Source organism: Ursus arctos, unplaced genomic scaffold (genome assembly GCF_023065955.2).
Source record: "Ursus arctos isolate Adak ecotype North America unplaced genomic scaffold, UrsArc2.0 scaffold_11, whole genome shotgun sequence".
NCBI lineage: Eukaryota > Metazoa > Chordata > Mammalia > Carnivora > Ursidae > Ursus > Ursus arctos.
This window is the reverse complement of record NW_026622775.1, coordinates 58,247,706-58,273,260: the sequence shown is the minus strand read 5'-3', so window position 1 is coordinate 58,273,260 and position 25,555 is coordinate 58,247,706. Positions and strand designations below refer to the sequence as shown.

The window sequence follows — 25,555 nt, the reverse complement described above, 5'->3', positions numbered from 1 at the left end:
CTCACTAAGTTTAATCCTTTTTAGTTTTTAGTTTAAAGTGAGAGACATGCAACTTTCCCTCGCACGTGAACACTTAGAAGCCATTGTGGAGTTATCCCAGTATTGTAGCTCAGAGAACAGGCAGGCCTAAGAAGAGGGAGAGCAATGGGGGAATGGCCAGTAGGTGGAGAAGTGAGAACACACAACATTTATCAATGAAGTTTGCTGTTTTATATGGACATGGTTGGTAGCAACCCCCCCAAATTACAGTAGTGACATCAAAGATCACTAATCACAGATCACCATAATAGATAGAATAATAACGAAACGTTTGAGTTATTGCAAGAATTACCAAAATGTGACACAGAGACACAAAGTGAGCAGATGGTGTTGGAAAAATGGCACCAATAGACTTGCTCCATGCAAGGTTGTCGCAAGCCTTCGATTCATAAAAAAACGCAATATCTGCAAATCTCAATAAAGTGAAGTGCAATAAAACAAGGTATGCCTGTACCTGTATTCTGATAATGTAAATAAAAGAGTGCTTGTCATTTCATTAGCAATCTGTCTTTGTCATTCCATGCTTTTTGTAAACTTGTATGTTCATATACCCTATAGGTCGAACTTTAGAAAATCGCAGCTTTTATAGATCAAATATGTTTGAATATCATCAGCTTCATATGTTTTCAAAATAATATTGTTATTCTATCCTTCATCACTATATGATGTCCCTCATTATATTATTCAGTGATTTTCTTCCTAGTATTTCATTACTAACCCCTTCATGGCACTCTTAACCACATGCCTCCTTCTCTGCTATTACGTGAAACAAAATACCAAATACCTCCTCCCATCATGGCACCGCTTCTAATAAGATGTGACCTTTAAAATTCTTGTACTTCCCCACACTTCATCTTTTCCCTCAAGAGACCTTTAGAACATTATTACTGTCTGAAAACCTCTCCATCCTTGATAAGATGGCATGCTACTTTAAACACTTAATATTATTTAATTTTTATCCTCTTTATCTAGTTTTTTAAAGTCTTGACTATATAATGACCCACAATTTTTTTTTATTTTTCTTTACATTGAAGATTTGATTTCATTTTTTCCCTGGTTAGAATTCTTTCTAGATTATTTTACTCAGAAGAGATGTGTGGATAATATACTCTCTCAACTTTGTATATTCTGAATGTATATATACTCCCTCTCCTCTAATTTCTAGAGTTGTAGATGAAGATTTTAATGACCGACTGGTTATCTTTCCTCTCTATATAACTTCTTATTCTGCCAAGAGATTTTCAAAAGATGATTTTTATCCTAATTTGGAAAAAATTTTAACTAACATTTGCTTAGATGTGTCGCTTTTCATCCGTGTTACCATCTTTGGGCTGAAATATTCTTGAGATCCATGACATTTTCTTTTAGTACTTTTCTAAATTATCCTCTTTTCAGTTGTTCGAATTCGTGCACCTGTTCAGAGCTTAATCTTTCTGCCTATAATATGTGCTGTTTTGACATATTTTTATATTTTTATTTTACATATTTTATATTTATATCTTCCTGTCCACAAACATGTGTCTCAGAAGTCATCATCCACTCCTTCTATACTTCCATTAAATGTTTTAAGTTGAAAGTAACATTCTTAGTTCCAGAAAATCCTCTGCATGGGTAAATCGATCCTCTTTGAATGTCTCCTTGCTGTTGTTGTTGCTGTTGTTTGCTAGACTATCTTCTGTCCCCTCCTGAAGTTCTATTTCACTAGATTTTCAACTGTTCAACTGTTTCAACTGTTGAAGTATCCCTCTTGTGTTCCTTTCTCAGGCTGTCAGTCCCCTCAGATGACAATTATGCTCCTTTTTAAATCTCGGTTTTGCTTTCCCTGGAAATCCAGGTTCACCTGTTCTTTCTTGGTAGCAATACCTGAACTAGTTAGAAGCCATTAAATCACCTGTCCCTTATTAAGGGATCAGTATATTTCTAGAATTGTTCCTAGAATTGTCTATTCCTAGAATTGTCAGTTGCAAAACCTGGTCTTCTCCCAGTACCAGCTGTAGAGAGGAATCAGCTCACTTGTTCAGAACCCTCCAGGCTGGTGCTCAAGATTCCCCTGGCCCAAACAGCATTAGTTCCTGTGTCTGCTCAGGCCCTGCTGAGCCTTGTGATGGTTAATCTTATGTGTCAACATGGCTGGGCCCTCCTGCCCAGATTTTGTCAGATTTTATTCTGAATGTTTTTGGATGGTTCTTTTTGGATAAGGTTAACATTTGGGACACCTGGGTGGCTCAGTAGGTTAAGCATCTGCCTTTGGCTCAGATCATGATCCCAGGGTCCTGGGATCGAGTCCCACATTGGGCTCCTTGTTCAGTGAGGAGTCTGCTTCTCCCTCTGCCTATCATTCCCCCTGCTTGTGCACTCTCTCGCTCTTGCTCTGTCTCGGACAAGTAAATAAATAAGATCTTTTAAAAAAAGATTACCATTTAAATCAGTAGACTTTGAGTAAAGCAGATTACTCTCCATAATGTGGTCGGACCTCACCAATCAGTTGAAGAACTTGACAGGACAAAGGCTGACTTCTGATCAAGAAGGAATTCGATCAGTGAACTCGCTTTGGACTTGAACTGCAACTCTTTCCTGAGTCCTCAGCCTGCCAGCCTTCCCCATCAGATTCTGGACTTGTCAGGCTCCTTCCACAACTGGGTGAGCCAGTTCCCTAAAACAAATCTCTCTCCATACATATATACATATTCCATACATATATGCGTCTGTTGGTTCTGCTTCTCTGGAGAAGCCTGACTAATATAACTTTGATCACATCATCCTGTCCCTGATATCTCTTTATTTCAGGAGAGATACTTGTTATTTAGAATAACCAGAAGAACATAAAAAATGGCTATATGACACAGTGTGCTCTAACTGTCCGCTATATTTATTGATCTGAAAAATGGCCAAAACTGATTCATAACGCAACACTCCCGATGTTTTGTACCAAGTGCCAATTGTACTCTGGCCACAGGTTTTCAAGATGGCTTCCTATCTGAACCAAATGGAATCATTTCACACGGAGGTGTCCTGCTGTGTTTGAGGAAGCCAGGCATGAGTGATGTATACCATAGTCATAACATACACTGACTGGTGACTGCTCTAACCAGTCACACCCTCACTTCTAGAGCATTTTGCCTGGGGATACAATAAAGAAGGTAGCCATTAGAGAAAGGGAGAATAGAAGGAATAGGAGCTGACTGAAATGCAGAAGAAAGAACTCCTCACTAGACAGAGAGAAAGAGCTTTTCTAAGGGGCTGTTCTTGCTGTGCAGTGACAAAGCTGCTGGGAGATTCCTAGTGCTACATTGTAGCCTGCTCAGGGTCCAGATTTTCTTCAAGTCCAGGAAGGTTGCTTATGAAAGTATTTCCTGCTTTTCAGCCTTTGGTTTATTGTTAAAATAAATGTCCACGAGTTGACTTATGCAATCCGACTGTGTGTCCTCATTTCTTTCAACATAAAGGAACTAATACATTATTATATTTAAAGAAATATTTAAAGGTATCTTTACACAGTGGAAACACGTTACAGGGAATGTTTATTTCATTAAAAAAAATAGTATTGCATTGTTTTTTGCCAAATGCACTTTGTTCATTATTCTAAAAAATTGACTACAAATCTCTTTCAATAAAAGAGGTAACATAGTTCTTTTCTAGTAGTTAAAAGCAACATTTTAATACAATTGTTTATTAACTTGAAAATTATTCTATAAGCATTTATTAGTTTACTAATATTTTTATAATATAATTTTGATTAAAATAAGTTAAATGTAATTTATAATGGTTTAGATTGCTGACTAGGAGTTTATGCATGCCTCCTTAACATAATAGTATACTGAAAAAAGAAAATAGAATCATCCAACTTCTATATACATCTGTAGCTCAGTCTATATTTACTGGGATGGCGTGGGGCATCTCAGCTGGAGTCCCACAGTCCCCAGTGGCGAGATTAAACTCATCTGATGAACTAGCTTAGAAGTATTACCGGTTTAAATTTATCTTCTTGCAGGTTTTACATATTTGCATTGTACACTAGCAAGTAGTTGATTAGGGGAAGCAAGAGTAGAGCAATCAGTCGGCGTCTATCTGATCTTGGTTTCCAGTCTGATTTTAGAAACTTATAGCTGAGTCTTTTTGACAAAAGAACTATTTGAAGGACCTGTTTTATATGAGGATATCCGGGGGAGAGTGAATTGCAAACTTAGTGCCTAGATGACAAAGTGCTACACAAAGCAGAGGAAAGAAGACTTCCCCTGCCCACTTCTGTAGAGAACCATCAGGTGCAGTGCTGTGGAAAATACAGAGTACTGCCTTCGGGACGTGATGATGTGCTACTTTGGGACTGGAGACAGGGTCCCAATGCTGGTGGCAATAAGATGCTGAACTTCAGTAGTTATCTACCATCAGTTGTCAATGTAGGGTCAGAGTAAAAGAATAGGGACATTAGTGCTTAGTAAATTTGCAGTGACTCCCAGGGAATTCAGAAATATGGTGAGGTTTTGCAGAGAGGAGATTAGGGGGTCTATATATAAGGGAGAGCAAGAGTCAGAGAAATTGAGTCATCACTATTGATATCGTCTCCATTCATACACAGGTGAATGAAGTGCAGGGCAATTCAGGTTACATGAGCTATAGATGGCAAATAGTTGAAGCAGGATGTCAATAATGAGATAAGAATAAGCAAATATGAAAACAAGGTTGTACCAGAATTTACTGGAACGATGTATGGCATTAATTTGAAGGGGTGTGTATGTATATGCATATATAATCACTTGATACATATATATATATTATACATGTATAAAATCACTTGCACAAAGTGACACGTGTATATGTATAAAATCATCTTTCTAGATTTGTCTCTTTATCTTAAAACGAGATCAGTAATATCTGACCATTCTTACTTTATAGGGTTTTTGTGAGAAACATTGAGGCAATGTGCAAGAAATCACTGGACTTACGTTAAGGCACCATACACATGGAAAGAATGAAATGATAGAAATGTAGTATAAAATAAAGAAGAATGTAGGACTGGTAGTAAAAAAATGCTAGGTCTTTATCATAAGTATGACACTGACTTTCCAAATTTGGAGAATACAATTAGTATCCTTGTTCTGTTATAAAAATGCTCACAATGCATATGTCAGAAAGCTTATAAAATATTTTATCAAGTTGCATAAAACATTTCTACAATTATAAAACACAAAAACTAAAAAATTAAATCAGTCCAATGATTTCTTTGTTTATAAAACACTTGCTATAATTCCAAAAGTTATTCCTCAATGATTGTTATTCTTTAATACAAAATAAAAAGAATTTTATATCCATGAGTGGATTCTGATGTATATATATCCCAATTAATGTGTACTATTAAATTCTATTAGATTGTTATCTAGGTCAATGTCTATTAAGTTAATCTAGTAATTTTAGTCCAATAATGAATTTGGATCCCTAAGGCTCAGTTGGTCACCATGGAAATTCAAACCATTATTAAATGCCTGATAATACTAATTCCATTGTGCTTACATGGTCATTTCACATCAGTAAACCAAACACTGTATTAAATTAAATTCTTTACGCATTAAATCTCTTTTTCTATTACACTATAATGTCTATGTTTTATAAACAATGTTAGTTTGTTATACATATTTTGGGGCAAAGATATTTTCCTTTAAAATAAAACAATCCTTTAAAAAAAGGGGGAAAAGAAAAGAAAAGAATCCTATTCTGAGCTTCTCGTTTTCCTGAGGATCACTTACGTCATGTTTCTATGACTACTAAGTGTCAGAAGGCCCAGATGCTTTCATCTGGCATGAAGCCTGCACAAAACTACTGTGATTCACTCAGAATCAAGTCAAACTGGCACTTACAGTTCTGAAGTCAATGTCTAGAAAGTGTTGCCATCAGTCTCTGGTGCTGGCACTTCTCCTTCCCTAGTGGGTAAACACACACATTTCCTCTATAGCACTCATCAGATAATGGAGCCAAGAAGGCCTAGAACTCATTACTGAAATACTTGTGCCAGATCTTGGATAGGAATTTTGGAGGATGTTCAAATAATCACTTGAATCTCTATGAATTACGCCTAAAATACAATGCCATAATGGTCATTTAGGCTTGAATGAATTATAATCCCTCGAATCATGAGAAACTTTCAGTTACCATAGTATTGGCATGTCGTAAATATTTGTTACCATCATAATGATGACAGCAGAGTCCCAGGTCATCAAAAATTTATTCTCTATTTTTTGTTCTCTCACTCTTCCTCCTAAAACTTACATACACTGCATAAGTCCATAAACTGTATTACACTAAATGTAAGGATGGTTCTAACTCCTACTAAAAATTAAAACCACTAACTTCATGGAGTTTTAAGATTTACTATTAACGGAAAGATCACCATTAGAGTTGAGGTATAAGTATTACTGGGCATTAAGATTTTTCTGCGTGGCAAACTGATAGAAAATACAAACTTAGACTTAACACTTACTTCAAAGCTGTACAGGAAAGGGTTAAAACTGGGAAGAACAAAATTGAATGCAAGGCTTCAGGAAAATGAATGGCAGGCATAAAATCAATTTAACCTTAGTTTACTTGATCCATTTAGATTCAAATCCTTTCCTTTACTAGATGTTTCTCATCTTTTCCTTCTTGGCTCTTATCAGACATCATCTCCCTTCAGCAGAACATTTTCCCATTTCTTCATGATCAAGGCTTATGATCTACTCATATACCTCCTCCAAAATGTGGGGCATTTATAGCCAGAAAAATATTGATAATAATCACAACTACTATAAAAAGAGATTTTTAACAAAGCACATACATGCACAATACCGGATTGGAAACAGGTTTTGGGCAGATGCTTACAAAATGTTTGTCTTGTAATAATAAAACCTAAAGTGAAGAGAGAGAGCTCCACTTGAAGTACGTGTTAATATGAACCCTCTCATGACAATTTTTGGGAGACTTTGTGTCAACTGACCAGATTTGAAGGCACAAGAAAAATTCTGATTCAAATTATAGGTGATTCAAATATGAACATATAGGCATAGGAAACAGGGATCTGTGAATATACAGATAACCATGAATTGAGCATAACTACAGTCCGGTTAGTTTAATTATATAATTTAATTAATACTTACAATAACTGTGTGATAGGTGCTATCATTAAACCGTATTTTACTAATGTGAAAAATAAGACCAATTAATCTTATTTTTTTAAATAATTTTTATTTTGTTATATTAGTCACCATACAGAAGACCAATTAATCTTATGCACACTTGCCCATGGGAAGTTGATATTTCTAAATAGACATATTCTGAGTTTTGCAAAAAAACAAGTAAATTGAATTATTGTAAAAGTTAATTTTGTCTTATTTTTTAATATAAACTCATTGAAGTTCAATAAATCTCCTGAGATATTTCTACTGCTTTTTTCATATTATAATGTTGAAGGGGTTTTTCCCCTGATGTCACTCAATTCAGTTTCAGCTAAATTTTGTTCTATTATTAGCCATATAAATGAGCATCTCAACAGAATGCTCACAATCTTTTCACTTCCATTTTACATTTTCATTATTATACAATGACTGTCAAAGGAAATCTTTCATTAAAAGTTAATTTTAACCTAATGAATAATAATGAACGTTATTTTGGTAATACTGCCTAATGTTGACCACCTCCCAACAAATTTCATTATGAAATTTACTGAGAACACATCATAGACGTATAAATTAGTCTGAAATTATTAACAATAAACAGTGCTCATTGTTGCTAGTAATAAATTTTTTTAAAAAAAGATGCCAGATACTGTTTTTAAGGGACAGGAGGCATCAATAAAAGATGACCAGGAGCCATTGTAGTTACAGCTAATTACCACTGTTTTACTTCCCGGATGCAAAGTAGTTACAGTATCTCCCAGATGAAGCACATTTCTGCTTCTCATTCTGTTTGGCTGGCAATCTTGTTCAATTATGTAGAATAAAGACATTTAAGAACAAAATGGGTCCCTGATCAGCACTAAAGTGAGCTGCTGTTTAAAGGAAACTAGGAAAGCCTATTGTTAATCATTTTAAAGTATGGTACATTCCTACATCTCAAATAGTGTTTAATTCAGACTCTTTAAATGTTTTGCTATGGAAATTCACAACAATTAGGTATGAACACGTGTTAACTTAGATCATAAGGTTTAAGGGGTCCTGGGATCCAATCTCCAGAAGAGAAAAGTAGTAACCATGTTGTGTCAGGTTTTCACAATACTTTTTTTTCTTTTTCTTTCTTTCTCTCTCTTTTTCTTTTTCTTTCTTTCTTTCTTTCTTTCTTTCTTTCTTTTTCTTTCTTTCCCTTTCTTTCTTCCTTCCTTCCTTCCTTCCTGCCTTCCTGCCTTCCTGCCTTCCTGCCTTCCTCCCTTTCTTCTCTCCTTTCTCTCTCTCTCTTTTTAAAGAGGAAGAGAGGGGGGCGAGGGGCAAAGGGAGAGAGAGAGAGAGAATCTTTTTTTTTCTTTTCTGGTTCTTTCTTTCTTTCTTTCTTTCTTTCTTTCTTTCTTTCTTTCTTTCTTTCTTTCTTTCTTTTTCTTCTTTTATATGTTAGTCACCATACAGTACATCATTAGTTTTTGATGCAGTGTTCCATAATTCATTGTTTGGGTATAACGCCCAGTGTTCCATGCAATACATGCCCTCCTTAATATCCTCCACCTGGCTAGCCCATCCCCTCATCGCCTCCCCTCTAAAACCCTCAGTTTGTTTCCCAGAGTCTATAGTCTCTCATGGTTCATCTCCCCCTCTGTTTTCCCCTCCTTCATTTTTCCCTTCCTTCTCCCTGCTATTCCTTATGTTCCACAAATAAATGAAACCAAATGGTAATTGTCTTTCTCTGCTTGACTTATTTCACTTAGCATAATGCTAAGAGAGAGAGAATCTTAAGCATGCTACGTGCTCAGCATGGAGTCGACAGGGGGATTGATCTCAGAACCCTGAGATCACGACCTGAGCCAAGATCGTGACCTGAGGCGAAATCAAGAGTCGAACGTTCAACCAACTGACCCACACAAGCGCCCTCACAAAACTTACTTATACAGGAGTGCCATTATTCAAAAAGTCTGATTCAATGATTGAAGATAATGTCATGATTTAGAGCCCTTGGGCAAATGATTATATTATAAGGAATTGTACAATTTTTAATTCATTAAATAAATAATGTATATAAATATAGATAATTTCTATAAAAATTAAGTTGGGTAAAGGGATAGAAAATGAATGAAAAGGACTATATCTATATATGATAATATGGTGACTGGCAGAATGTCTAAGCAGGTGATATATAGTCTTGTGAACTTACTGAAGGAGAGAGTGGGTTGGAAGATATGAATTAGCAATGTTCCAGGAAGCAGGAATAGCAAGTGAAAAGTCCTGCAACCTGTTTAGCATCCTTGAGGATAAACAACGAAGCCAGTGGAGAGACTAAATGTCAATCAGTAGGAGACCAGGGCAGTTACATAAGTAGGGATGGATCATGTTGGATCTCATAATCAGCGAATAGATTTGGATTTAATTTTGAATACGATGACCAGAATTTGTAGGCTTTTGAGCAGAGAAGTCAAATGATCTGATCAGGTTATATATTTCTAGATGATCCCTCTGGTTGCTCCTTGAAGAGCTGACTATGGGACAAGAAGATCAGTTGGGAGGTTACTAAAATAATTTAGGTGACAGAGATCAATGGTTTGATGTCAATAACAGTGAAATCTCCTTCAACCATGCTGCACACTTTTCAAGAGCCACTGTAGTTCATTTTTGTCTATTTTTCTTCCAGAGTTTGGAGCAGTATTTGAAATGTAGTGACATTAAAAATTATTTTTTGAACAAGTGATGAATAAATGAATAAAATGATAAGACTTAAAAAGACTTCGAATATTCAAAATTATCATTAGCTAAGACAAATGGAAGTAGTGAAAAGTTAGATATAATTTCATAAGATTCCTGAGGCTTATAGTGGAATGCATGACTTGATATGATTATATAAGGGGATAATCTGTTTTAAAGAAATAGATCAAATACAAGAGTTAAGAACAGCTTTTATTCGTGTTGTGGTCACATATACTGAAATAAAAAAAAACAGTGATAAATACAGTGAAAATCTTTAGAGCTAAAATAAAAAGAAGACTGGACAGGACAGTTTTCAGGACTAAAAATAAGTGTTTTCTAGAAATACAGATGAGCAGTCTTAAAACTGATTTCATAAAACACACGGGCATATGTGAGCTTGCACACACACACACACACACACACACACACATACACACCACTCTAGATGGATTATGCGAAAGGATGTTTTTACCACTTAGAAAAAGATGTTACAAGAATTAGGAAACACCACATACTAATTAAGGAACAGCTACCTAAACCAACTGCATTTTCTTCTCAACATCTGGTGCATGTTATTAGATCCATAGTTCAGGGATATACCATAGGCAGACTTACCTTGATTTCAGAAATATATGGACCTTTTTTCCCCCCCAAATTATATATGGAGAAATGCCAGCTGGATAGCTTTCTAGCTGCTATAGCATTTATAATGAATAATGTATAATATAACAATATGTATTAAATAATGTATCAATATCAATTTATACTCTGTCTTTAATATTATATCAAAGGATTCCCTATTTCAGTTCCTTCCATTCCACTTTTATACATGATGTTCAAAAAGCATGCTTTTCAATTTTGTGATACAGTACTACTCAGAAGGATAGCTAAACTGTTAAAAGATAAAATCTATGTCAATAAATTCTCAAATGAGAGTTTGAAACTGAAACTAACTCAATGGGACACAATGGGATCATATATAGAAAATGTATGATTAGAAAAAATAGTCATGCTAAAAATATGACTTAGTAGCAATTCATGAGAAAGAGATTAGAGAATTAATTGAATGAAAGCCAACTTTATCTGATATCAAGGTAGACCTTTATCATTTCAAATTTGGTTTACCTCTTCCAGGAAGCCTTCCTGACCCTGAAATGCTATGTGGATACACTTCTATACTTAAATTAGTCTGGTTAATACTAATCCCAAAACAAAGAAGTATAAGATTATGGAATAATAAAAACTCTGTGTGTCTTTGAACATTAGATAGAATTCTTCTAACAAATTCAAAGAATCCTCTTAATTTACTATAACTCTAAGGGCACAGATGTTCCAGAAAAGAACCCTGATACTACACCTAAGGTCTTAGGGTCTATCTTTTAGTTGCTTCTTTTCTGTTTTTATTGTTTTAATGCAAGAAATGTCCATTTCCTGAAAGGTGAAAGCCATATCTTCCTCATCACTCACCTGTGGTGTTTAACAACATATTCCCCACCCCCCAATAAATCAACTACTAATTAAAAACAGATATTTAAAATACCTTATATTTCAAAAATTACCACATATGCCTCAAAGATGTAATTGCCAGAACAAAACATAAACTAACAATATTAATAAGAACATTAACAAAGACATTTAATGAAATACATGCAACCTAATTTGCTAATGTACTTTTCAAAAGATTATTGAGATTTTATCAAGAGGTAGTTTCTGGATTTTCTTATTTTTAAGATAATTTCAATATTTAAGTAGGCCAGATATTTCAAAATGTAACTAAAATATAACTAAAACATAAGAAACAAATATAAAACATTAGACCACAGAACAGTGTGAGGTACTTAAAGTGGTACTGAGAAGGGAATTTAGAGTCCTAAATGTGTGGTCTACAGTAGAAAAGAGGCTGAAATTAAGGAGCTATGAATCTATTTTTAAAATTTAGAAAAAAGTATAGTAGTGAAAGAAAGTCAAAGAAAAGAAATAATACATATTAGACGGTAAATCAATGAGAAAAATACAATAGATAAGATAAAGTAAAAAAATTTTTTTGCAATGATTAATAAAATTGACAAGTTCCTTGTTTAATAGATTAAGAAGAAATGAAGAAAAAAGTACAAATGATATTTGAAAGAAAAAGCAACATAAATTTAAGTGTTGCAGACATGAAATACTGGAGAACATAATGAATAAATTTGTTAATAAATATGAATACTTAGATAGAATGGATAAATTGCCGGAAAAATACAATTAATTGCAGGAGAAACAGACAATCACTAGTACTATAACTATTTAAAAAGGTTAATGTAGTAGTTAAAATTCTTTGCTCCAAAAAAAGTCCAGGTCCAGATAGTTTCAGCTACCAGGTCTCCAAAATTATTAACAAAAATATAATTCTCATGTACAACAAGCAGTTACAATTGTAGAAAAATAGAAATTATTACTCAAGTAATTTATGAAGCTATCATTACATTGTTACCAAAACTTGACAAGGACTCTGAGAAAAACTCATGTCCCATATTCACTCACAAATAAAGACTCAAAAAATGCTGAATAAAATATTAGCAAACCAAATCCAATAACAAATAAAAAGACAGATTTAGTCTAGAATTGCAAGTTTGATTTCCATTACAAAATCAATAGAAATAATTTACCCAAATGACAAATTAAAGGAGAAAATTTATCTTATTATCTATTTCAATAAATGCAAACAAACAAAAAAAACTTTGATAAAAACAACATTCATTTAGGTTTAAACAAAAATAAACCAAACTCTCAGCAAACTAGATCCAGAAAGCTTAGGAACCATAATAAAGTATATTTTTATTAAATAGAGATATAAAACCTTAAAGTAGTGTCTAATTTGCTCTAGTCAGAATTATAACAAGTCCAGAGTTGCCACTAGCAGCCACTATTCACCATTACACTGGAATACTTAGTAAGTGCAGTAACTAGAACTAAACAAAAAGAATGAAAATTATAAGATCTAGAATGGAAAAAAATAAGCACTGTCATTACTTGTAGATATTAGGAATATCTACATTGAAAATTCAAGCTAACCTATTGGTAAACGATTATAATTAATAGAAGAGTTCAGGAAGTTTTCTACATTCAAATAAATATTAAAATTTATTAACACTCTATAAACATCAGATTTCTAGGAATAACACTAAAAAAATCTGAGAATAAAATTATAAACACATCTCTAAAGATAATAAATAAGCAACAAATAAATATAATATATGCTATAGAATGGACGATTCAATATTGAAAAATAGTCAACTATCTCTTAATTTAATTAACCTCTACTCAAGAACCATGTACAAAAATATTTATAGCAATATTATATATAACCACCCAAACCTAGGAACTCCCCAAATGCCCATGATCAGGAGAATGTTGTAGAAAATTAAATGGTAGAAATGAATCAACTAGAATTACACACATTGACAGAAATGAATCTCAAAAATAATTTTGGGTGAAGAAAGAAAGTCATGCATTATGATTCAATTTTTAGATCAAGTTCAAACACAGGAAAAATGCAACAGTATTTGTTTAGGTATACATAAATAAGTAGCAAAAAACTACACAGATGATCCTTTTCCTCGGCTTAGATATAAATACCAGAGATGTTTATTTTGATTATGCACCTGTTTATATATTTATGTGTGTATAGTCCTTTTATTTATGTTCTATTTCATATAATTTAAAAAATGATGAATTTTAGTCTATTATGTCATGTATCTTCCAGTGAATCATGTAACATCTTAACATTTAAAAGGTTTTTTTTTTTAACTCCATAGAAAATTTACGCCTTAGAAAATTTGTTATATTACCAATTTTCTTTGTAGGTCAACTTTCCCTTGGCCCAGATAAGATGAGGGCATCAACAGTATGTTTATACAGGAGGCAGAAAGAGTCATATGAAACAGAAATAAATGTGGAGTACTGGGTTTTGTATCTAAAACTCATCAGTACAAGTGAAGGTTAGGCATACCAAATCAAGTGAAAGAAACTTAGATGAATTAATAATTATAGTTATCATTAGTTGGGTTTTAATATGTCCAAATAATTGGCCAGTTACTTTAGGTATATCTTCTTTAATCCTTACAGCAATTCTGCAAAGAGTAATATCAGAAAGATAAATTGATTTGCTACTCACACAGCTCCTGTAGAGAAAAGTTAGAATCTGAACCCAGGTGTGTTTCTCCCTTGCATATATGCTCTCGTCATTACTCCATATTGCCCAAATATTATTATTTGATGTCTGACAGTGGGGTGTAATGGAGCATGATAAGACCTGATTTTTAATCTAGCTCTGCAGATTATTAACTGTTTGACCTTGGATAATATTTAATAAATCCTTAAGGACTCAGTTCCATATTTTTTCTTTTTTTCTCTTCTTTTTCTTACAAATTGGGGATAATAATAACTACTAGATTCATTATGAGGTGTAAATTAAATTCATATGTAAAGTTATCTAGTACAAAATATCTGTTCAATAAATTGCAGCTTCAGTTGATTCAATTATGTGAACATCTCCAAAAAATTTTAGCATCCTGGGGTTAGAAAGAGAAACAGATGGTTGGATTCATACAGGGCTAATGGAGCAAATAGAAGAAAAAGATAAGAGAGCCAGGAAAGTGAGGATGATGGTAAAGAACTCTCTCATGACTATTCCATTCACAGGGTCATGGCCAAGATGGGGAGACAATGAAACATGGAAGAGGCTGGTTCTCTGACAAATAGAGAAAATCCTTGGGATGAGCAACTTTAAAAAAAAAAGTTGGAGGGAGAGGGGAGCTTTTTTTGAGGAAAGGAATGGAAGAAGAAAATGAAAGAAGACTTTAATTAGGTCAACCACAACCAACCCAGAGCAAAGAAGAGTTCATAGCCTGAATAATTGCATAGCTATTTAAATACTCTCACTCCAGTCTTCCTGATGGGATGACCTATGAGAAAGGTTGACCAGGAGGACCTCACACTGTGCTTAGTCACAGTTTTGCTGCTGATTTGACTTGGAAAGCAGTGTCTCAGTGCTGCTCAGATGTCTTTACCAAACAAGAGCTTCTCTATTTCTATGACAGCCTCACTATGAAAAAAAACAGAGTTCCTCCGGTTGAGTAAAAGCATATGGACTTCCTACCATATGTTACTCATGTTCATTTGATTTCTAATTATATACCTTTCTGAATCCCTGTTACCAACAACCTAATTTTACAGTCTTCCTACAAGGACTTAATTTTTCCTGTTACTTTTTCCAAGAAGTAATATGTTTTCTCTATCTCTATGTAGCCCAACACTAGAATTCTGCTGCATATATACAGACCTACTTGATTCTTTTTAACTGCCTGCCTGTTTGCTCAAGTGTTGTCAACCTCAGTTCCCCAGCTCCTGTGATTCACCAGCTTGCTGTACCCCCACCAATGCCTAGAATTGTGGTACCCCTTCGATGTGCATTGTCAGTTAGATATCCCTCAGCCCTAACAAATGAACCAAGATCAAGACAGATGTCTACCAAGGCAAGTCGCACTGATAAATCTCAATATATCCCCAGGAATTATTAAAAAGCAGCTTAGAAATATGAAGCATCATAGATTTCTAAAACTTGTATATCCTCTTCTTCAGCTAATATCGTGAAAGCTATTCGTTGTTTGTTTTCTCTCTGAAATTTGGAAATTGTTTTAATCCTGCCCAGCATTGACTCCAACACCCCCACAAGACACACCTTACTGTATGCAGAAGAAATGCTAATTAGAGATCCTTTAAGTGACAAATGAGACACTGCAGTAAGTAAAGTAGCACTTTGGCTTACACTGAACTTCATACCTGAGCGCATAGCCTCTTTCTGAATGCTTTCATAGTCATGCCAGTCCTTTCTTCTCAAACCATCTGTCCATGCATAGAATTGCCCATCTCCCAGGCCCAGTGGAAATGTCTGTGGAAAAGGAAAGTATTCAGAGCATAAAAAGGAGGCATTTCCTTTTGCATGGTAGGCAAACACACCGAGCACATAATAGGCAATCAAAGAATATGTGTTGAATAATGATTCTTCTAAGTACACTGAAAAGAAAGCTATTGCTAGTGACAAGATTAATATACATTTTAAAACCCTTTTCCAGCTTTTAAAATAAAAGCATGGGTCACCCACAACCCCTACCATTTCCTATTTTGTTTCATCAGAGACATGAACTCACTGTATCACCTCCTCTGAGCAAAATACTAATAATGGTATTAAACGGAGTTGATTTTGTTCGTGATTTGTACAGTTTCATTCATTTTGATCAAGTGTATTTGAATGGCCTGATAATAATATTAGCAGCCATCCAGTGAGCGCTCACTATGCACCAGGCACTATGTTAAACACTCTGTGTATAAAAGATTGTTTAATCTTTGTAATAATCTGTGGTTGTAAATCTCCATTTTTCTGCCACTTAAAGTAAAGGCCCAGAGAACTAAAATAATTTTAATTAAACTGTAGTGGCAAAGTCAGAACTTGGAACAGTTCTGTTAAGACCAAAATTGTGGTCTTAATAAGTATGAATACTGTCTCCCATCTAGATTTCTGTGAAAGTATGGTACATGGTTCCACTTGCCGTTGAAATCAGCGCCTACTCAACAACTAGTCACAACATATGTTTTACGCTTTGGTAAAACCCAATATGTTCCAATGTCAACTTGAAAATAATATTTGTGTACATTGCTAAAACTGCTTTTTTGGTGTTTATTTTTGGTAATAAGCAAATGTTTTGAGTGAAATTTATTTTCACAATCTTAATACTCAACATAATGGAAAATAAATGTTTTCATATTCACATACCATTTTTCTTTTATTTGGTTTACTTTTTGAAATAATATATCTACAGAATGAAGAGAAAAAAATGTAAAGTTTCAATTTAGATAAAACAAAAGATGAATCATTTCAGTGAGGAAATTGTACGCTAAGAGGCTTTCCAAGGCAAATAAAATGTCTTATTTCTTAGTTTGAAACAGTATGACTATTGTGCTTATGAAAAATTATCTATCTCAGTCCATCTTTGTAGGTTATAAAGGATCCACTTGTTTGAAAGGATGAAAATGGAGCTTGACATTAAAAAAAAAAAGTACTTAAAATCAGAAGAAAGATTTGCCAAATCAGGTGACTGTTATCTAGATATTTAAAGGGAGTTATTACAAGAGTGGTGATTTCAGGAAAATGAAAACAATAGAAGAATAAACATATAAGGATGATGAAGGGTTTATGTAAAATATTAAGGATAACAAGAATAAATTTTAGAAGGAGGATGACAAGAAAGAAAAGTTATGGAGAGTTAACAGAAAAGAATATAGTAAAAATAGAAGAAAAATGGAAAAATAATTTTGGAAAGAAATTTGGGCTTATAATAGCAAACATTAAAAAACATGTCATGTGTCTTTTCTAATTGATATTGATCACATAATTAGAAATTTTACCAAAACTCAGCTGGCAATCAGAAGTTTTAAATAATCAAATAGCTTTAAAATGCAAAACTCATGCGTTGTCTCAAACTTGCATTTGCAACAATAAATACTGAGCAACAATGAAAATCCCTTATACTGATTCAGGTAATACCAATTTATAAACACCACTTTCAGATTAAAATAGATAATTTCAAAATAAATTTTGACATTAAGCATGAAGATATTCTTGTGTAAACTCCAAATATACAAAACTCTCTCTGGTTACCTATTGGTTCACAAACAGGCCCCCCAAAAATGGAGGGCAGGGAGAGCCCAAGGAAAGAGGCAGGCCACTCCAGTATGGTAGGTGACAGGTGTAATAAGCAAGGGAACTTACTATGAAGCTTGTCTTGGGCACCACTAGACAAGTAGATCCTTGCACAGGCCCACCAGAATCTTAAAAGTTTATATAGAGACCTTAATTGGGTTCAGTCACATAAGCAGTCCAATAGTCTCAACAACACCTTCCTCTCTCCAGCTGTTGTTTTAAACAGCTAGTGCAGGAATGGTAGGTGGAGTGTACGTTCCAAGGACAGGGGAGGGGTGAGGAGCCTCTGATTGCCCAGGTCCCATTCTCCTGTCAGCTGTAGTCATGTATGTCCTCATAATGATCTCTTCCAACACTTCACCCATCTTGACCAGCTCTTACAATCTAACACATTCCCCCTCTTCTGCAATGCACCCTATGAAGTCAGCAAGGGTTTTATTAGCATGGAAGCGGTTCATTTGGTTGCTATCTGGCTGCATCTGAGGCAGAGGTCACAGCAACAATATAGGCACATACAAGTAAAAATACAAGTTAAGATAATGATTCCTAAAATAAGTAACTTTTTTTTTTTTTTCTCCACCAAGAGCCCCACGATCACAACCATTGATTTACTAAGTCCTCTAGGCTTGGGGTTAGATTGCTCAGGATGTTTACTTGTATCCTCATGTGATTTAATAAAAATGATACATTAACAGACTCATCAGGTGTGAACACACAACATTCTGTTTGGATAATGGCACAGGCTCTTCCTTGCAGGGCAGTAAGAGTGTCCAAGGCCATACTAGTTTAGAGGACAGCTTTTCTCATTTGAGACATTTCAGTATTCAGTAAAGACAGACTTTGCTGGCTATTCTTTAAGGCTTGCTGGGTGAATTTAATGAGGATTTCTATGTGTGCTACAATGCCCTTCAGCCCAGTGGAGGAAACAAAGATGGTAGTCAAAGGACTATTCTATTGGAAAACAGAACGTGCCTACCTGGTCTTAAAGAAAGAGAAATTGACAGCTTTAGAAACTTGACCTGGTTGACATGTTGGCTGGGGGAGGCAGCACTGTCAGGCATGAAGAGATGGACTGGGGAGTGGGATATGCCAGACCAGAACCCTCACCCTCTTCCCTCTTGTGATGGTGCCTATCCTATTCCAGGCATACTGCTTTCCAATAGGTCTAGCTTGCAGCAAGACAATGAGATACCAGTGGAGAATGAGTAGTTCCAACCCTCACCCGGGTGTGCTAAGTAACTCACCCATCCCAGTAGGACATCTCATTGCAAATTCCAATAGATAATTCCTTTCCTAGGTATGATGGGACTTGGCGTTCTCAGCAGCACAGCCTATTGATCCCACAACTTCCATACCTTTATAGTACTTGGTGCCTTGGCAGGGGTCCCCAGTCTGGTATATGGGGCAATAGAGCCTACTGGTTGACCATAAAAATGTACTAAAGCCTCGACAGTACTTTGGTCCACCTGGCCAAAGAGGTATTGCCTGCTAGTAATCTAAACTGCTGCTTTGATATTTCATTTTTTTCCTTTCTACCAACCCTGCTGTTTTGGGGTTAGAGAGAAGATGAAATCTTTATTCAATGCCATGTTCTTTTCCCCAGTCTTGCACATCACAACCTTTGAAATGCAACCCCCCAATCACCATCTACTCAACGAGGGTATCCATACATGATACCCAGCTTCTCTAATCCTCTAAGGGTGTCAGCCTGGTTTGCACAGAGACAGAGGGAAGCTAGGGTTAAGCCAGAGGCAGTGTCCACACAAACAAAGGTATGTTTAGAAGCCCCCTAGGAGGGAGGGGGCCAAAATTTGCTAATATCTCACTGTTTGGGAATGCTGCTGTTCGGGAAGTCTGCCTCAGACTCCTTTGACAGTTGCCTTCGGCATTGTTTAGAACACACAGAACATGCTGTTACTGTATTAAACAAGTCCATGTATTTCAAGGCCAATGTGTCATCTTTGACAATACACCATCCCACCCAGGCACCATGGTGGTTGCTCTTTCTATAAAACCAATCTGCTATATCTACTCAAGGGTCAGTTTATGGCTTATACCTAATCCCGAGCATCAGCTTCCTGATTGCCAGGGGGTGTCGGTGCCTTTAGGAATCTAGACTTAGAAGACAGGTTTGCCTCAGGCTATCGCAGGTAAACCCACATGTGTTTCCTCACATCCTGACCCCACAAGGGCTTATTCATGATCATTCAGCCCTCAGGTTCCCATTGTCCAAGCTAAAGGGTTAATCCCTTTAGAACAACCCAACTGTCAGTGCAAAGAGTTGAAGGCCAAGTGATCACCAGCCAAACCGTTATTAGTTTAGCCTACTGGCTGCTGTGGTTCGTTCCTGCTTCCGTCCAGATGGTGTCAGTGTTGGGCTGAATAGCAAAAGCTGTCTCTGGATAGAGAGCCCTGAGAAGATCAATCACTGGGAATTTCCCCTGCTGCTTCTCTACAGGACAGCCTAGCCAACACAGGAACAGGGGCAGGGGCATTTGGAAGACCTACATCTTCTGCAGTGCCTAGAAGCACCTGCCTTCCTAGAGACAGTGGGCTGGTGGACCTGGTGCTCCTCTGCTCTAAACAGCATGCTGCCTAATCGAAGTGGGCATTTGAGCCAAGGCGGAAGTGGGTCAATGAAACATATTCTCAACCCATCCCTTGATAGGAAGGGAAGTTCTTAACACAGTGCGCCTTTTTTTGTGAGAGGCTCTATCTGGGGGAATGCTGCTCCGAACTATGGATCTGTGGGGGTGTATCAGGTTTCTGCTCCCTTCCTGGGTCCAAAATCCTAGGGTACTCTCCTCTTCTGTTGTCTCTGCAACAGTGCCCAAGTCATACCTTCTAGAGTCACAGATACATCTAACTCAAATGGTAGCTCTGCTTGAGAGATGCTCAGAGCTTTAAGGAGCTTCACTAGTAGTTTTGCTTTCTCAAAGGGGGCTTGCTGCTCTGATGCCCAGTCCCACACACGCCCTTCATTTACCTGGCAGTATAAGTGACGGAGACACTGCGAGCTGGGGAATAAATGCCCTTCAAAACCCTCAAATCCCTACAAAAGCTTGTACCTGTCTCATGTTCTTAGGGGTCAGGTAGGCTTTTCAATCACAGCTTCTGGGACAACCCACATCTTATCCAACCAGATGATTCTCAGAAACTTTATGGTGGTGTCTGGGCCCTTGAATTTTCTGTGGGTTCACTGCTCATTTTCTCCCTTGCAGATGTTCCAGCAAAATCTGCAGAGTATCCTGCTGCAGAGGTAAGTCCTTACTTGTTAACATTATATCATCAATGTAATGAGCCCATTTCGCTGATGTGGGAAAGAAGAACGGGAGCAGATCTTGGGCTGCCATCCCATGATATATTGCAGGGTCGTGTAGGTAGCCTTGAGGAAGCACTTGAAAAGTCCTTTTTTGCCCCTCCCACATGAAGGCAGATTGATCTTGTGACTCAGCAGTCAGGAATATACTGAGGAAAAAAACCCAAAAAACCCAAAACCAAAAAAACAAAAACCCTTGTAGAGTCCAGTACTGTATGATATACTCTTAGGCCTGGAGCCAAGGTATCTAAGACGGTAGCAATGTTGGGCAAAGCCACGTGGATTGGGAGCACTACCTTATTCAATTGTCAGTAGTCCCTGGTCATCAGCCATAAGCCATTTGGCTTATTTACTAGCCATATCGGGCTGTTGAAAGCACTATGGGAGGGCATATAATACCTACTTGGTACAGTGCTTGGATAGTTTTTCCTATTTACTTATGCCCCCAGGTAATTTATATTATTTGGCAGTTACCAATTTTCATAGGGAGTGGGAGACTTACTGGTTCCAAGTTGGTGTTACCCCTTAGCGCTAGTTTGATTGCTCTAACCCAGAGGTCGAATTCACCCAAAACATTTTTGCAGAGTTTGACCTTTTAAGATATCAGTACTCAATATGTTTTCTGGTATAGGAGAGAGAAAAATTTCATACTCTTGGGGCGGGGGGTGGGGTGGGTGAGGGGTGGAGAATGCCCAATTTGCAGTGTCAAAGGGATCTTCCTGACCACAACCATTTGCCTTCCATAACCATTGTTGGCACTGAGGGGTCTAGAAGACATCCGAGGGTTACGACGTATTAGAGAATATTTATCTCCAATATCAACCAGACCCAGCACCTTTCATTTCTGGGGCACCCATGAATAGTGAGCTCAACAGGAGGGTTTTGATGGCCTCCAACAGCACTTACCTGGAGGCACTCTTGGCCTGCATCTTATACTTGGGGCATGGTGGCCACCACTCCAAATAGGACTGTATCCCTGAGGCCTCTGCTGGAGCTGGTGGGACATCAGAGGTAGTAGAGGCAGGGGAACAGATCTAAACTGTTGTTCATGTTTTAAAGCTTTCCACAGGCTGGCCAACAGTGCTGAGCTGCTGTTCTATATTTTCAGGTGGAGGTTCCAGCAGCAATGAGGTCAAACCACATTTGTTTCTAGGTTATTTTCATCAAACCTTTTATAGCTAGTTGATTGGGATAGCCTTTCAGGTTTTCAAGTTCCCTCTCTGTCTCAGGTCTTTCTCACAGATAAGTACCCATTCCTGGGATTTGCCAGTTTCCCCCTATCAGCAATGGATTACCCAATATTAGAAATGTCTTGTTTCAGGCTTTAGATCAGCATGGATATCAGTGTCCCACACCAAGTGCTGGGAGTGGACTGGAGAATCTTTGCTTTCATTCCTGCAGTGAATGTGTGAATGTGGCCTGATTGGGGCCTTTAAAAAGGGGCATTGATGGCCTATCCCATTTCCAACTCCCTAAATGTTTGCTGTACATCCTCCATAGATTCCCATGCCAGGATCTCACTTGCCCATGGAGATCCTCTCCTTGGAAAAAGCCTCCTTGCAGTCTAGAAAATCCAACATATAAAGGAGTGAGAGCTCCCCTGAGAGCTCGCTGTGGTACTCCCCTGAGAGCACCATGAAGACACTGCCAGAGTTGCATATTTTCTCTGCCTCCTGCCTGGTCAGAGAAATGCTATGGCTCCCCCATAGCCACACTAACCATGTGTGGATGCTTTCTCTGGCCTTTTGCTAGAATTTGGCAACTGTATCAGTAAGCTCAGTGGGAATATACTTTCTCATCATGAACATTTCCTGAATTGGGGGTGGCCCTACTGGCTGGGGTTGCTATTGCTGTGCCTTTGCTTTCCTTTGGCTGAGGGGTCAGACCCATGGGGCATTTCGTCTGTTTTACTGTCAATCATACAACATCCTCCTCTTCGCCCTCCTCCCCTTCCAAGGGATTCCACCTCTTAGCATCCCAATCAGGCTTTGTCACAAGTACTTGGACTTCAATCCACGGGGGCTTAGACCCTCTTGCCTCTGCAAAATGGCACACTAAGTTTTCCAACATTTTATCCTGCTATCCCACCTTGCCTGCCAGCCCCAAAGCTAGGAGAGTAGTGGACACTGCAAGTCCTTCTCTAACCTTAGCTCTTCTTCCAACTCCCTAACTCTAGTTGTGTTAGGAGTTAGTTGGACAGATAAGTAGACAGAGCCAGGGTCCCCCAACAAAAAATATGAAGTCAGGACAGCTATGACAAAACAGCGCTAACATCCTGTTTTGCAGCTTAGACAGGAGCACACTAGCATTCTCTTTGCAGAAATGACTTCTGCAAACATCCTAAAATGAAACAACCACAAAGCGTTTATCACTATTGTGGGCTGGAGCAGTTAAGACAGAAGCCCCCACATGCCAGCCCAAAAGGACCATCAGGCGTAAACATTAATCTCATAGGTAGACAGATGTGTGATCAAAACCTTGATTGGCATGACTCAGCACACCCTGGTTGCTAAAGCTAGTTCCACAAAAGAGCTTATAAAGACCCCTAAACTCAGAAAGTCCAAGGCAACCCTCCCAGGTCCCCCCGCCACCTTGGGAGCTTTGTACTATTGCTCAATAAACTTCGCTTTGCTGCCTACCACTCTTACTCTGGTCCACCCCTCATTTTTCAAAGCGCATGACCAAGAACCAGGGACATTAAAGGAAAAGAAATCCTGAGAGTTGGGCATCACTGGCCACTGAACTGCCCACGGCAGAGGCCAGCCCACTGCACCTGCCACTCTTCCGTCACAGTGCTCTATATAGAGTTTCTCATCCAATCGCATCAAACCAGCCAGCATTTTCAGGTGTCCCCATGCTCACGTGTTGGTCCACAGCGTCTAATACACAGGACACGCCTCCTGGTGGACAGCCACCTCGTCATTTTCCCACAGATGCATCCTTCCCAAAGACCGTTTCTTTTGTCTCCTAGCTGGCTTGCCGGTTGTTGGTTCACAAACTGGCCCCGTACGTAGAGGGTAGGAAGAGACTGAAGAAAGAGGCAGGCCAATCCAATGCACTGCATAGTGCGTTTAAGAAGCATGGAACTTACATACGAGGCTCACCTTGGGCTCCGCAAGACGAACAGATCTCTGTACCCAGCCACCAAATCTTTAAAGTCTTTATGGATGCATTAACTAGATTCAGGTCAGGATATATTCAGTCCAAACGATCTAAACAACACGTTCCTCTCTTATGGCTATGCCCTTTAAACAGTGTGGGAAAGTTGGTAGAAGGACAAGGGAGGGGTGAAGATCCTCTAATTGCAACATCCTGCTTGGGGGTCAACCAGCGGTCATGTCCTTTCCACGACCTCCTCCAACATTACCAGGCACGTTCTATTTCCCTTATTTTGATTCACTTGATGTAGAGAATTCTTAGCAACTGGCAATACGAAGCAGATTGAACAAAAGAGTTAATCTTCGCTTTCTCTAGACATTCTATGAAAATGACAATAAAGTACCAGATGAATCAAGAAAGCAGATAGTTAAATTGACATAAAGTTTTTGTAAATGGCTGAGATTATGGAGAGGGAACACTTTTAATGCCACTGAATTTTGAAAATATTTAAGATCAGAGGCATCAGGTATCTCTGAGGGTGAAGTTAAAGTTCAAAACAAAATGACTGGCATTTTTATACAAGGCAATTCGATTCTCCTGGGTTCTCTTATCAATTCCAAAGTGATTTCTGAGGCCCACCCACTGTGCTCCCCACCCACAGAGTGGTGGATTTTGAATGAGAGAAGATGTTTCCAGGCTATTAGAAACCACTGAAAACAAGGGTGCCAAGCTATAGTGAAACTCAAGGTTCCATGTAAGTTTATATACCAAACATTGTTGACCAAAGCTATCTGCCCCTACTTGACTCCCAGAAAGCTGCCATCCCCTTGCACCCCTTAAGCAAGAGACAGATGCTATCTGGAGAATTGAGTTGAAAGAGGTGGGGTACTGCTTCTAGGTATATACCCAGGTGTTACATGGGAAAGTCCTCCTCAACCCATAAAACTTTGTAGTAGTATTGCCACTGCTTCACCTATAAGTATGAACAGGTAGCCAAGGATTACCAAATATTTGGGAGACCTTTTAACATAAAATTCAAAGGCCAAAAATAAAAAAAATATATAATAAATTTGAAGGAAACAGAGAAAATGTAAGGCTCAGAAAAATTCTTCCCTGCCCCGAAAATCTAAATTCAATTCCCTCAAAGAGCTTTAAAAAAAAGCTCTTTCATAGAAACAGAAATTAAAAAAAAAAAAAAAAAAAAAGCAGCAGCAGCATGTAGAGAATTAAAAAAAAAAAGCTCTTGGAAAATGAAAATGAGGTAGCAAGCATAGAATAATTAAGAAATAGTTTGGAAAACTAAGGGCAAAGGAAGCCTACTAAGATAAAGGGGAAAAAAACAAAAACAAAAACAGAAGAAACAAGAGAGCCAATGGCAAAGTTGTAACATAGAAGGAAGGGAGTAGAATGGCAGCAAGCCTAGAGATCCCCCTGCCCTGAATGGCTCCGCAAAAACCCAAGCAAACAAACAAAACCCCAAAAACAGATAGATAAACTTACTCTTTGCCC

General features: G+C 37.4%; 1 protein-coding gene across 1 annotated transcript in view; it reads right to left on the bottom strand.

The window, feature by feature from the left end:
• Window positions 1-25,555, bottom strand: part of GALNTL6 (polypeptide N-acetylgalactosaminyltransferase like 6) — a 1,130,868-nt gene that overhangs the window by 704,784 nt on the left and 400,529 nt on the right. The window contains exon 3 of the mRNA XM_026518852.4: window positions 15,711-15,819. Coding sequence (XP_026374637.1) covers window positions 15,711-15,819 — 109 coding nt within the window. The remainder of the gene's footprint in view (window positions 1-15,710; window positions 15,820-25,555) is intronic.